The 13,448-nt window shown below is 58.5% G+C and overlaps 5 protein-coding genes across 5 annotated transcripts; 1 reads left to right on the top strand and 4 right to left on the bottom strand.

Annotated features, from left to right (window-relative positions):
• Nucleotides 1–51: 51 nt before the first annotated feature.
• On the bottom strand, nucleotides 52–2,252 carry CcaverHIS019_0410240 (uncharacterized protein; the record flags this gene model as incomplete). Its single annotated transcript, XM_060600924.1, has 4 exons — nucleotides 52–933; nucleotides 979–1,356; nucleotides 1,395–1,619; nucleotides 1,656–2,252. 4 exons carry the CDS (start codon nucleotides 2,250–2,252, stop codon nucleotides 52–54), a joined length of 2,082 nt encoding a protein of 693 aa, XP_060457469.1.
• A 281-nt stretch (nucleotides 2,253–2,533) lies between these two features.
• CcaverHIS019_0410230 (uncharacterized protein) lies at nucleotides 2,534–3,630 on the bottom strand (the record flags this gene model as incomplete). The annotated part of the gene is made up of 3 exons (XM_060600923.1): nucleotides 2,534–2,820; nucleotides 3,056–3,302; nucleotides 3,367–3,630. The coding sequence occupies 3 exons, from the start codon at nucleotides 3,628–3,630 to the stop codon at nucleotides 2,534–2,536; spliced, it is 798 nt and encodes a 265-aa protein (XP_060457468.1).
• A 1,989-nt stretch (nucleotides 3,631–5,619) lies between these two features.
• On the top strand, nucleotides 5,620–8,419 carry CcaverHIS019_0410220 (uncharacterized protein; the record flags this gene model as incomplete). The annotated part of the gene is made up of 2 exons (XM_060600921.1): nucleotides 5,620–8,051; nucleotides 8,101–8,419. The coding sequence occupies 2 exons, from the start codon at nucleotides 5,620–5,622 to the stop codon at nucleotides 8,417–8,419; spliced, it is 2,751 nt and encodes a 916-aa protein (XP_060457467.1).
• Nucleotides 8,420–8,694: 275 nt separating this feature from the next.
• On the bottom strand, nucleotides 8,695–10,570 carry CcaverHIS019_0410210 (uncharacterized protein; the record flags this gene model as incomplete). The annotated part of the gene is made up of 3 exons (XM_060600920.1): nucleotides 8,695–9,945; nucleotides 10,304–10,419; nucleotides 10,483–10,570. The coding sequence occupies 3 exons, from the start codon at nucleotides 10,568–10,570 to the stop codon at nucleotides 8,695–8,697; spliced, it is 1,455 nt and encodes a 484-aa protein (XP_060457466.1).
• Nucleotides 10,571–11,562: 992 nt separating this feature from the next.
• CcaverHIS019_0410200 (uncharacterized protein) lies at nucleotides 11,563–12,891 on the bottom strand (the record flags this gene model as incomplete). The annotated part of the gene is made up of 2 exons (XM_060600919.1): nucleotides 11,563–12,102; nucleotides 12,133–12,891. The coding sequence occupies 2 exons, from the start codon at nucleotides 12,889–12,891 to the stop codon at nucleotides 11,563–11,565; spliced, it is 1,299 nt and encodes a 432-aa protein (XP_060457465.1).
• Between the last annotated feature and the right edge of the window lie 557 nt (nucleotides 12,892–13,448).

The following is a 13,448-nucleotide window of genomic DNA, read 5'->3' as shown; positions in this document are numbered from 1 at the left end:
GTATGACTACAAGTATAATATAAGACTATGACAACAGTTTCTCCCTGCTATTCACTCCTCCATCAGCGCCGCCTCGATCTTGGCCCGCGCCGCGACGACTACTTCGTCAATTCGACGCACCTTCGCCAGGCACTTGACGCGTTCCTCGCGCATACGATCCAATTCCGCGCGGTGCCCGAGGAGCACACTCCGTCGAGCTACCGCAGCAGCCTGTTTGTACTCCCACGCCTGTCTCCCGGCGCGCTCACCGTCCACGTCCATTACTACGTCTGCCATCGCACCTGACACCTGGAAAGCGGCCCACTCGGTCCTTACTGCCGCCTGGAGCCGGTCGACGTCCTTCGCGACTACACGCATGTCGTCGAGCTGTGATTCGATCGCCGGTCCGAGGTCACGGATGCGCGTGACGAGAGCCTTGTACTGGGATCCTGCTTGGGATGTGAGATAGTCTGAGAAGACGGCCAGTTGCGGGAGGACCGTGTGGTTCGCCGACTGATGCCGATACACCTCGACATCGAGCTCTGCAAGTGCGGAAGGGAAAGAAAGAGGGCCATCGCGGCGCGGCAGCATAACGTACGACGGATGGCGTGGTCGCGGGGTCCGCTCCCGCTCAAGCGGTCGCGCGTACGGTGCATTGCTCACTTTGTTGGCGGCAGAATCAAGCGTTCGTGCTGTGGCCTGCACACCTGGCAATCGAACGATTGGTCGAGGACGCCGCGGTGCCTTGGGCGAACTTGAGGATGAACGGGGCGGGCTCGCGCGAGCAATGGATGAAGCCGATGAGTTTACGGGCCCAGCGCGGGGCGGAGGCCGCGCCTTCCCGTGGTAGCGGTTGAAATCCATTTGATTTGCGTATTCTGGCACCATGCGCCTCAGCTGCGGGGCATGCATGCCCATGATGATCTTGGCCCGGTGGACTTGGTCTTCTCCCAGCTGAAGTCAGCGATGTGTTTGCCGTAGTCCGCACCGCATACCCACCACTTTTCTCAAGTCGATCACCCAGGCGCGTTGAGTGAAACCCGGCTTTGACCAGTCCCGAGCCCTCAAGTCATCTACCAACAGGTGGAACAGTTGGAGATTATTCGAACTGACGCCATTCACCTTGCGTTCAAGTGCCGGGCCATTTGTGGATTCTTGGGCCTCCCTTGCGGATTCTTGGGTCTCCCTTGCAGATTCTTGGGTCTCCCTTGCGGATTCTTGGGTCTCCCTATTGGCCGGCTTTGAGCCCATCTGGCTCGAAGTTGGATTTTGAATCGTTTTGCGGATGTTCGCGTTCATGCGCGCCGCGTAGCGCGGAAGGAGCTGCTTCAGCAGTCCAGAGTACTTCCTTAGCACGTGGTTCGCCATTACCCCATACTACTGTCAGCGGTGCTCAGCCTGATTTTGGGCCCCACCTTCTGCTTGTAATTGTGAAGAAAGTCAATCTTTCTAGTTGTAGGGTTGTCCCAATCCCACGCCTTCAGTTCCTGGTAGACCTGCGCAAAGGCCGCAGACGTGGGCAGCTCAAGTTGGCCGGTGGTAACAGGCACCTTGCGGTCCAACTTGGCAGTGAAAGCAGGCACGGCAGCCTCGATAAGGGCGCCATACTTGTCGAGCAATGGTTCTGGGCTCCAGCCATACTGTAGGTCAACATAAGAACCAGACGATAAACGCACCTCATGGACAAACACCCTCTTCCACAGATCCAACGTCCAGGCCGCCTCGTCGATGCACTCCTTGAGATCATGCACAAGCACGTCGTAGAATCCCCGGTCGACTTTCAGGACCTCGTCGAGCTGTTCTTGTTGCGAGTCGGATTCGTCTTCTTCTTCTTCTTCTTTCTTTTCGTCTTCTTCTCCTCCTCCTTCTTCTCCCTCGTCCTCGTCATCCTTTTGACCCCCTTCGTCCACGGGCCCAAGGTCGTCCGACTCTCCATCGGAAAACCGACCATTCATGTCGAGTGATCCGTCAGAGTAGAGATGCCGGTTGGCCTCCCGGAACGCAGCGGTGCTCGGCCCAGGTCCGGCCTCAGGCGAGCCGTTGTCATTGAGCGGCGAGTCGACATCCATGTCCACCGTGTCGAGCCCACCACCTTCCTCGCTCTTAGGTATATTGCCGATGAGGGACTCTATGACGTCGCTAATCTCCTGGCCGAGCACCTTGCCCTCGATGGGTTTGGATCGTGGGTCGGAGCCGTGAACGCGGTCACCGTTGGACAAGACATCCCGGGAAATGTCGTCCAGCGTGGCATAGCCGGAGGATGGGGTTGTCATGGCGGAGGCAAGATGCCTTGCCGCTGACGAGAAGATGAAGATGAGAAAGGGAACTGAAGAGAGAGAGAGAGAGAGAGTGAGTTGTCAATGTTGAACGAGTGCGAGCTTGCCAAAGGGGGGCAACCCTGCGTCATAGTAGTTGGTTTGTAAATTTGGTTCCGCTCTTCGATGTTTACTCTGGGCTGGGCATGGTTGGAGACGTTGTAGAACGTAATAGTGCTCTCTTTAAACATGTTACCTTCCTCATGTGCATATCTGATCCACAATAATACAACTGAAATCTAAGCAGTCGGGCCGCACTTGCTTACCCCAATGTCGGAGAGCAAGCCAGTCCCAATGTCGTACAGCCAACCGTGAACGCACACTTTCTTGCCCACAGCCCAGGCAGACTGAATGGCAGTGCTGTTGACGACAGTCGCAACGTTGAGCTTGACGTTCTCCAGGGTGAGGTCCATGATGGTAGCATTCGAGGGAAGGCTGTGACGAAGATGAATGAGTGGCTCGAGGAACTGCATCAGAGCGTAATCCTCCTCATTCTCATCATCATCATCGTCATCGTCATCATTGTCTGGGGTTAGCATCATCAAACATCAAACATCAAACATCAAACATCAGGCGTGGCCAGGTCGGCCAGGTCTGCCAGAGCCCCGATACAAGGTATGGGATTGGGTGGGAATGAGGGTCTTGGCGCGACCCGCATTGGTCTTGGTATCCCCGAAATAACAAATTCCCCCGCACCATGTCATGACCGCAACTTGGCCTCCGACACACCAACCCACGCCCTCGTTTACCACTCAACTCACCATCGCCATGCTTTCCGTGACCCTTGCCCATGCCCCTGCCCTTGCCCTTGCCCTTGCCCTTGCAGCGGTGGTGCTTGCCTTGCCCAGTAGTAGCGTTCGGCTTGTTAGAGTCAAAGGCAGCCTTGACACCACCGCAGTGGGTGTGGCCAACAATCGCAACGTGGGTCGAGTTGAGGTGGCCGACACCGTAGTCGATGACGGCGTTGGAAGCCCAGTCATCTTCCGGCACCTGGTTGGCAATGTTACGCTGAGATAAGCCTCTGACGTACGGGTGGCGCTTTTAGAGGAAGCGAGGAGGCGGCCGAACTCACAGTGGTGAAGACCTGCCCTGGCTCCTGGTGGAGGACGACCGACTCTGGGACGCGAGAGTCGGCGCAGCCAACCCAGACAAGAGGAGGCGCCTGGCCCTCGGCCATCTTGGGGAAGTAGTTTTTGTCGGTGGCGTTGCGGTCGGCCGCGAACTCGTGGTTGCCAGCGAAGAACGGCTCGAGGTCGGGGAAGGCAGCTGGGCCATAGGTGGTGTTGACCACCGGGGCCGGGGCCTCGGGGACAGTGACGTTGGTTCCGTTGTTCATTTTGATTCTAGTAAATGATGCGAGGTCTTTTGGTGATGAAGAAGGAGATCAAGGAGACTTGGTTGGCCTTTTATCTATCCCAACAAGTGATAGTGATTGGGGGGCGGTCTAGCTTGAGCCACTTGGTCATACTATAGAACATAGCTCATGACTTGCTTGAAAGGGCTACGCAAAGCACAGGCGCAGATCCTGGACATGTCACTGCTTGGGCGCGACAGCATGATGGCTCAGTCATCTTTGTCACTTGAAATGCCCCACTTTCCCCGAGTTTGCCCAGTTGCCCCAACATCAACAAACTTGCCCGTCATGTCATGCCTGCGCCGCCGCCGCCGCCGCCATCACAAGGTTACAACCGCCAATGCGCCAAGAATCCAGAATCAGGAAATGTAGGACATGGAATAGTGGAGCTAGTGGAGGTTTAGTGGGCAAAGACGGGCCAGACTGGCAACAATGATGAATGTCTTACAGTTGGGGTACCAGGAACGATTCAAGTGATTCTTTCTAACGTCAGTCTGGGCTCTCAGCCGCCATTTTACCCTCAAAATGGTTCTTTGTCTTGAATCAACGAGTACGACGCTTGTGCCTCAGTCCAATTGTATCTACACCTCTTCATGAAACGTTCAGGACAATCAAACCTGGTAGAGTCTAGAATGGAGTCTTCCCACGAACTGGAGTCAGCCATCTCTGTCCGGTCCGCTCTTTCCGATGGAGTTTTTGTGCATGCGAGTTAGCCATGCAGTGAGCTGGAGTGTAAGGCGCTGCCAAGATCAACATTCCCAGTTGTGGCTGTCGTCAGGCTGATGATGGAAGGAGGCCTCGAGGGACCTTGGCGCAAGCATCATGGCTGGCACGGGGCACGGGGCACCTGGTACCGGTCACGAGCCACGATCCATGAAGGATTGGCGTCACAGCAATGGCAGCTGAATGTAGTAGCTCGTTGGTTGGTTGGGGTCGGTGCAAGAGGGGTCAAGAGATGGGAGTCACCAGGTTACGGCCATGACGATATGGCTTGTTTCAACCCTTTGCTTGGCGTTTCCTATCAAGAGGCACAGTGACAACCTCGACGACTTCTTGGGGACTCTGAAGAGTCAGCTGGGCGCTGGGGGCGACCGAAATCGAGCCGCGCTCGAATCGGGAAACGGGAGAGAGTCATCGAGTGCGCCGAGGAACACAGGTGGGCCAAGCTGTCGTCACATTGACCGAGCCGAGGACATGTCTGGTCTACTCGAGGGCGCTTAGTTATTGCGTCGCTGATAAGATGGGATATGAGATGAGTGAAACGAAGAGACGCACCTGCGAGATATACGACAGACACTGGTGTAAGCTATGATGGCACTGTCGGAACGCCATGTAACCTTCCCTGGGCACGCTAACACATCAATACCTCATCCAACTCGATCCGATGCACCAATGCCTAACAAACTTCACTCATGCATCCTAAAGCTGATGATACAGGCGCCGCGGCGCTACTACTACGAAAACCTCATGTCTATTAGCACCTAGTACTTGGTGCCGAGGCCGCCCATGGCCACAAGCTTGACGATCTGGTAGTCCTCAATGTGGAGCCCTCCTTCCCGAAGCCCGACTCCTTGGCATTGACATGAGCGACTACCACTTCCCGAAAACTTCGAAAACTCCATACTACGGTGGTGCCGCCTCCAAAGAGTGGTGTCAAGCACCCAGCTGGCCCAGCTGACTAGACCCGACGACGTGTCACAACATCCATCCTCACCCTCCAACACCTTCCTCCTCACGACCTCTACCCCTCACTATCTCTCCTTAGCGCCAGCTCTCCAGCTCTCATCCTCATCACCTCGCCTCCTCGATCTTTTCATCACCTCGCCGTCCTCCGCGCCTGCGTCCTCCGCACTCCGCGCCTGCGTCCTCCGCGCTTCTCGGCACTTCCTCCTCTGGGTCTCGGTCTGGGCGGGACTGCGTGGCCCTCACGGCAAGTGCGTGCACATTCTCTTCCCCTCTTTGACACCAGATATGCCTCGTCTCAGCGACATCAAATTCAAGAAGCCGTCCCGGCTCCAGCGCCTCATCGAGGACGGGCTTGACGAGAAAGTTCTCGCGGAGCACTTCTCCGACTTCATCGTCGCTGCGTCGAACTCAGTCGACTACTCGGAACGCGACGCCAACGATCTCGCGGCGATTCTCCGGGCGGCCGACGAGCTCGACGCGTACTACACCACCATCTTCCGCAATGAGGCCTCCGATGCCCCAGCAGATATGTGGAGCGTAGCGACACCCCAGGCTCTCACCATGATCCTCACATCCTTCTTGTTCTTCAAGATCAAGCACACCACCGGACAAGACAAGTCTGGCAAGATCCGCAGCACAACCCTCCGCCGTTGGGCTAAGCATCTCATGTTCATTGCCTCGTACAACATTGCAGGCCATGGTGGATTCGGCAAGGGCCGAGACGTTTCCATCCTCCACGGACAACTCGTCGACAAGGCCGACTCGCAGTATCAGGCCGTAGTCAAGCGCTTCTGCAAGTCCACCGCGGCGGACCTTGCCCTTCCCCGCAATACGATCGAGCCAAGTTTCTGGGGCCCATCCGAGTTGTGTCTTGTGGGCCGCGCTTGCGACCTACAGGCACTCTCTGACCCCAACCGTGCTCCCGACGCCATCCAGGTCAAAGTCCTCGGCCAGATCTCGCTCGGCACCGGTGTCCACCCAGGCGGAGTATGCGCCCAAGGGGCACCTTCCTCAACAGACGCATTCCCCGAGGGCAACATCGTGTTCTTCCAGCACAAGCGCCATTTCTATGACATGGAGATGGATCTCGTGCACCTCAAGGGTCTCATGGATCCATTGGCCCAGGACGTTCCCTTCAAGCCCTACCTCCCTGCCGTCAACCGCCTCCAGAACCTGCAGCTTGAAGCTCAGGCGGGGGTGCTCGCCATCCTCATCTCGCGGGGCGTACTCTACGCGCAGATTGACGGCGCTCGAGTCTACTTCTGCTCGGTCGACGAGTTCGCCGAGTCTACTGCGCACGAGTTCCGGGTTGACAGTGCCCTCCCCTTCTTCCGAACCGTCAACTTGGCCGGCCAGACGCTCGACTCGGCCGTCACCACCTCACAGATGAACGCCAAGCACTCGGCCATCGTCAACCCCGTTCGACTCGCCGGGGGCAAGCTGTACAACTACCGCAAGTATCACGGTGCACTCGTTCGAGCTGGCTATGGTCGGGAGGCGCAGGCAACTGCTCTGAACCACGGCTCTACACGAGACGCCGGGCGCACGGCGTACAGTCGCGGCGTGGGCGACACCTCCTTCGCCTCCGCTGTAATCGGCGAGTTCAACGAAGGAGACACGGACGTGCTCAACAAGCTCCAATCATCGGGCGTTCTGAAACGCGAGCGCGATGGCCCCGCCGTTCAAGCTCTGATTGAGCTGAGGAAGAAGGGCATCGCGGGCGACACATCGAGCGTGCATGCCCCCGACAGCGATGTTCAGGCGCTCGCCGACGCCGACGAGGCCTACGGCGTTCTCTCTCGCCGGGTCGACGAGTTGACCGCCAAGCTCGATGACAAAACCATCCACGTCCCCAATGTCAAGCGCGAACTCAAGCTGGCTGTGCGTCACAGGAATGACCGGAAGAAGGCTCTGCGCAACAACCTTGAGCGCAAGCTGCTTCGCACCCGGATCCGTGACTACCAGTTCCCCGGCGCGACGCTGGACGAGTTCGCCGACGCTCGTCAAGCCATGGGCAAGATTCGTTCCTCTTTGCCGCTCATCCTACTCCCCCAGGACGACAAGGACCCTCTGGGCCTTGAAGGAGTGTGGCCCGCGTCTGCAGCCCTCCCCAACGGCACCCAGACGCACTTTGGAGTCGAGGATGACGCGGCCAGCGACGCGGAAGAGTCTGACGACGACGACGAGGGCCCCAGCTACTTCCACGACCTCGAGGGCAAGTCCGTCGTGCACATGCAGGACCGCCTGTCGAATGAGGGGATCAACATCGCAAAAGCATCCTCGAAGCCGGCTCGCACGAAGCGCACCACCTCGGACGGAGCTCGTCAAACTGCTCCTCTCCCCCTCCGCCGTGGAGCCTCATCGGCAGATGCTTCTCCTGCTCCCCGTCCACCCGCTCCTCCTCTCTCCCGCGGACCCATTCTTGGCCGCCCTTCCTACGCCCGGGGCCAAAACCCGACACCCGAGCAGCCGAGGATGGCGTGGGACGATCTGGTCAATCGTTCTGACGCATGGACAGAGGATACTGAGCCCGGCGGCGTTGACGACCCGGCTACAGTCGCTCGAGCACGACTTGACCTCATGCGCAAGTACGAGAGCCTCCTCCGTGTTCCTAGGAACAAGCAGGCTATCGTCAACTTCGTGGCCACTGCGGGATGGTGCCCCTATTGCCGTCTCGATGAGGTCGGCACTCATGCCATCAGGACCAGGGCGAACGGGTGAGGCCATCCAATGTTGAGGCACGAGACAAGGTGGCTGACACCACAGATCTACTTATGTGACCACACGCCCCGTCGGGGTGCTGAACGCGAACTCCTGGGGGTCGGGGATCGGGGACCACATCAAATCTTCCCACCCCCGCGACTACCTCAAGATCATGCGCGGAGACGAGCTTCCACCCGCCCGCTCGGACGCGAACGCAGCCCTCCATGCCTCTCCCGAAATCGTCGCTGCGATGAAGGAAACAGTTGCTACAGCGCTGACGTTCGACTTCTACGGCGATGAGCCCATCCCGGTGCCCTCAGATGAGGAGCTTAGGGCTTTCTTGCAGGATTGTTACGCGTACGCTGACATGCTCCGAATCTAGACGTTTCGATACCATTGTTTGTAAATAGCGTTTGGCTTAGTGACCCCATTGATGATGTTGTGCCTATAGTGAATGCATGGCACAGTGATGTGTGCGACTGAGAAGTGATTGGGTCAGCGGACTGCGGAGATTAAAGATTAATACAAGTTGTAAGCTATGCCATCGAGGGATGCATCCTTCGACGCTTTGACCTCTTGAGAGGCAAACACACAAAACACAGTGGGACATACATCATACCACACCCCCCAAAACACCAAAACATACAAACACACAACTTAGTACTTGGTGCCGAGGCCGCCCATGGCGACGAGCTTGACGATCTGGTAGTCCTCAATGCCATATTTTGAACCCTCCTTGCCGAAGCCCGACTCCTTGACACCGCCGAAGGGAATGGTGGCCTGCGACAGGATGCCCGAGTTGGCGACGACCATGCCAACCTCGAGAGCCTCCGAGACACGCCAGACGCGCCCGATGTCACGCGAGTAGAAGTAGCCGGCGAGGCCAAACTCGGTGTCGTTGGCAAGCTGGATGACCTCGTCCTCGCTCTCAAACTTGTAGCAAGGGGCAAGGGGGCCAAAGGTCTCGTCCTTGGACACAACAGCCGAGATGGGGACGTTGACAAGGACGGTGGGCTCGAAGAAGTTGCCTCCAGTGGCCTTGCCACCAACAAGCACCTTGGCGCCCTTGGAGACGGCGTCGTCGACGTGCTCCTTGACCTTGGCGACGGCGCGGTCGTGGATAAGAGGGCCGTGGGTGATGCCCTTCTCAAGGCCGTTGCCGACCTTGAAGCCGCGGACAGCCTCAGCGAGCTTGGAAGTGAACTCGTCGTACACCTTGGCGTGGGCGAAGATGCGGTTGGCGCAGACACAGGTCTGGCCCGACGAGCGGAACTTTGCGATAACGGCGCCCTTGACGGCCTCGTCAATGTCGGCGTCCTCAAAGACGATGAAGGGAGCGTTGCCGCCAAGCTCCATCGAGAGCTTCTTGAGGGTCGAGCTGCTCTGCTGCATGAGCTGCTTGCCGACACCAGTCGAGCCGGTGAATGAGATCTTCTTGATCACGGGGTGAGAGCAGAGGACCTCGGCGACCATGCGCGAGCTCTTCGAGGTGACGAGGTTGAGCACACCGGCGGGGACGCCAGCCTCCTCAGCAATGGCCATGAGCTCGAGAGCCGAAAGGGGAGTGTCGGAGGGAGCCTTGATCACACAGGTGCAGCCGGCGGCCATGGCAGGGCCGATCTTACGGGTGATCATGGCCGATGGGAAGTTCCAGGGAGTGATGATGCCGACGACGCCGATGGGCTGCTTGATCACCATGTTGCGGAGGCCGGGAATGGTCGAGGGGATGACGTCGCCGTTGGTGCGGACAGCCTCGGCGGCGAACCACTCCATGAACGAAGCCGAGTACTTGTGCTCGGTGGTCGCGTCGGCGAGGGGCTTGCCGTTCTCGAGGGTGATGAGCTTGGAGAGCTCCTCGGTGCGCTCAAGCATGAGGTGGTAGAACTTCATGAGAATGTCCTGGCGGGTCTGACGTTAGCGCTGCGTGCGGGAATGTGCAGGCGACGGTCATGGGAAAATGTACAGGCGACGGTCATGGGAAACGCCAGAGAACGAAGAGAAGTGGACACGTCGCTGCCAATACGAGCCGCAGTTCGACTGTGGATACGGGTGGAGTGGGCAAGTTGGGAAGTGGGGAGTGGCGCTACAACCGGCCTCGCCCTCGGCACGTCGGGAGAGGACCGAGAGCAGGCCAAAGGTGACACACCATTGGCCCACCTTGCGCATCTCCGTTCACTGTTGCCCTCCTTTCGTCCCCCCCACTACCACCCTTGCACTCCTCTCTCCCAGCCCACAGCCAACCCAGCCGAAACTCGCCATGACTCACCTTGGGCGGGGTGTTGCTCCACGACGGGTAGGCGTCCTCGGCGGCCTTGACGGCCTCGAGCACCTCCTCCTTCGAGAGGTCGGGGACGTTGCCGATAACCTCGCCAGTGGCGGGGTCTGGTGTGAGCGTGTTCTCTTCTCACTGATTCCACCCCCTTCAGTACTCGTTCAGTAACTCACTGGTGACGGGGAAGGTCTTGCCGCTGGCGGCAGCCACCCACTTGCCGTTGATGTACGCCTTGTCCTTGTAGCTAGTCGAGGCAGTCATTTCGTTTTGTTTTTGGTAGAGAGAGAGGGGAAGACGTGGAAAGAAGAGGTGGGTGGGCTTAAGTAGTTGGTGTATGTGGGTTGGCGGGATATGCGTCGATAGCCGATCTCTGGGGGAGGCGGTGGGCCCCAGGCTCAAGCTTGGTCAAGCTTGCGGAACGGGTGGGCTTGGGCTCTGAGGCGCGTAAGCGCGTGGGCGCGCTTGTCTCGCCTCGACGACGCCTCTTCGGGGGTTGAGAGGTGGAGAGGTCCAGAAACAGATGGCTCGGTGCTCGCGTATCCCCGCCAACTCATCCGTAAACTAGTCAGCTAGGTCACCGCCGAGCCGGAAAAGGGGTAGGCCCGCGCGGGTAATCCCGGATTAGCATTACCGTGTTGTGTTCGACCCCGTTCTTTCAACACCGCTCCTGGGCCGTATATTATGCGTTTACTGTCCAGGATTCCGGTGCTCCACGCTGTTATTTACTCGTTGGTCGATGCGAGATTGTCGTCATTGTTGTGCGGGGCGCCGTCTCTTCCATCCTGGTCCGTCAAGGCGCTGAGGTTTACGGATAAACTTGTCCACGTGGGAGTCGCCGTTCATCCGGCGCTAAGATCTGGAATGCCGACTTTGAAGGGCCGCAGAGATAAGCCTCACACCCTCCAGTCCGACCGAGCGTCAACCTTGAACGTCGTGCATATCGGTCAACGGTACGTCTCAGAGGTGCGTTTAATCGTCGACAGCGCTCAGGCGGGCGACTGGACGCTGCCAATGGGGTTGGCATTGCCGCCTCTTTAATCCAGCTCTGTAATGCCCAAGGCAGGCTGGACTTGGTACAGACAGGTCTCATAGGCTGGCAAGCTGGCACCTTGCACCTTGCACCTTGTTTCATACCTTGATACAAACAGGCTTCCGGTCTTGCCGAGGGGTTGCCAGACGCCGAGGCCAAGTTGACCTGATGCCACACACAACCTCTCCACATCCAACATCCTGTATTCCTGGATTCACTATGTCTACCACCTTAACCATCTCGTCTTCAGAGCTTTCACCGCCTCCTTCTCCTTCTGCTTCTGGAGATACGCCGTGTTTTCCGCCGCCATGCGCGCCTGCAACTCCATCCATCGCCGTTCCTGATTGTCGGCGCTCACCATCTCCCTACCGCCATCAACAGCCGTGTCCTCTTCCCTCTCATACCCACCTTCCACCACGCCGAGCACGCGACACACCGCCTCGCCCTTGCCTGTGAGCCAAGTGCCGTGCCGCAGCCCGTCACGCCAATGTGCCGGCAGTGCAGTGTACCCGACGTACGCGCCGAGGAGGGCGCCGGCGACGCATGCGTTCGTGTCCGCGTCACCGCCCGCCATGACCAGGTCGGTGATTAGTGGCTCGAACAGCACCGCTTTGGCCGCAAGTGAGCTGCGTGCCTCCGCTACACGCCGCATCGCCTGTCGTAGGAGCAAGAGCGCCGACCCAAGCGCCTTGTACACGTACCCAATGCCCTCGACATCTAGGTCCAGCGTGGCAAGGGATGTGGCGTGAGTGTATTTTCGCAGCTGGTGTCAGCTTTTTCGCCGTTAACGTACCTCGCCACGTCCAAGACTCATCTCGTCCACATCCACCGCCAGTGCATCCTGGAATGGGCCCGGGGCGCAATTGTACCGTTCAACGGCCCGGTCGATCACGCCGTCGATGTGTGCCTCGGTAGTCACTTCACCACGGATCAGGCCGCGCACGAGTGCCGTAACGATCATGCACGACACGACGCATCGGGGGTCGACGTGCGTGATGGCGCTCAGTCTCGCCGCGTTGTCCATCGCCTCAACTTCTTCTGTAAATAACCCCACCACACCGAGGGGGTGGGTGCGCATGACGCTCCCATTGGGCGCGACATTACAATTGCCTTTCCTCCAGACTTTGAGTGCTGCGGCCACGGGGTTGTCGAGGTATGCTGGGTCGTGAACGATCGCGCCAACCGTCGCGCCCAAGCCGAGAGGGAGCGAGTCGAGTGCGCGCAAGCCCTGATTCACCCAGACACGCAGCCGTGCGGCCACGTCGTCCGGGGTTAGCGAGCCGTGCAGAAAGGAAAGGAGGATGAGGAGGGCGTGGTCCGTGTCGTCTGTCCAATCTCCCAACTGGTGTTTGAGGCGGTGCATGTCGCGTGCAAAGGGTGTTGGCGGGGAAAGGGAGAAACGACGGCCGGGATACTCGGCCTCAGCGCGCTTCGCTGTGAGGAACTCGGTGTACAGCCCGACAGCGTCGCCGACGGCCGAGCCGACGAGCGTACCCAGGATGCGGTCGTGGAGTGTCGTGTTGACGAGCTGGGTTGTGTCCGGTTTCAGCATGGCGGGCGCTGGGATGGGTGAAGAGACGCGATGAAGAGTGAATTCGAGTTGTGTGTTGAGTGGAGGATATGGAAACTATGGGCACTAGCAATTAAGCATGTTCTAAGCGAGATCTGAAAGCTGGAACGGGTTTCGAATTGGCAGGACTGCAAGAGCAGGCTCTTATGTCGGCTAACGCGAGGCGCGCGAGGTGAGTAGCACGCTCAAGTAATTAAATAGCAGCGAGTGCATTCAGGTAACCTGAATGACAGCGCCGAACGCGCGCGCAAGTGGCAAACACCGCCTTGGCAGTGAGCACAGCCCCTTCCACCGCCCTACGAAACCTCACCAGTCCATTATCCTTCTCTGTCGGATCGACTGCATAATGCCCGCCCGAGGTTCCGGTTCGCGACTCCTCTAGCAGGCAGGACACTTGGACACCTGTTCATGCACCAGCCACCCACTTCATAACCCAAGGATCAAGTCTCCTGATTCATTGTTGCACCACACATGCAATTTCGCCCTCCTCCTTCTCTTGACTTTCCTCGGTTGGGGACAGCAGTTCCATCGGGCTTTCA

This window comes from Cutaneotrichosporon cavernicola (assembly GCF_030864355.1).
Source record: "Cutaneotrichosporon cavernicola HIS019 DNA, chromosome: 4".
NCBI classification, from domain to species: Eukaryota; Fungi; Basidiomycota; class Tremellomycetes; order Trichosporonales; family Trichosporonaceae; genus Cutaneotrichosporon; species Cutaneotrichosporon cavernicola.
The sequence above is the reverse complement of the archived record's forward strand: the minus strand, read 5'-3'. Positions and strand labels throughout refer to the sequence as shown.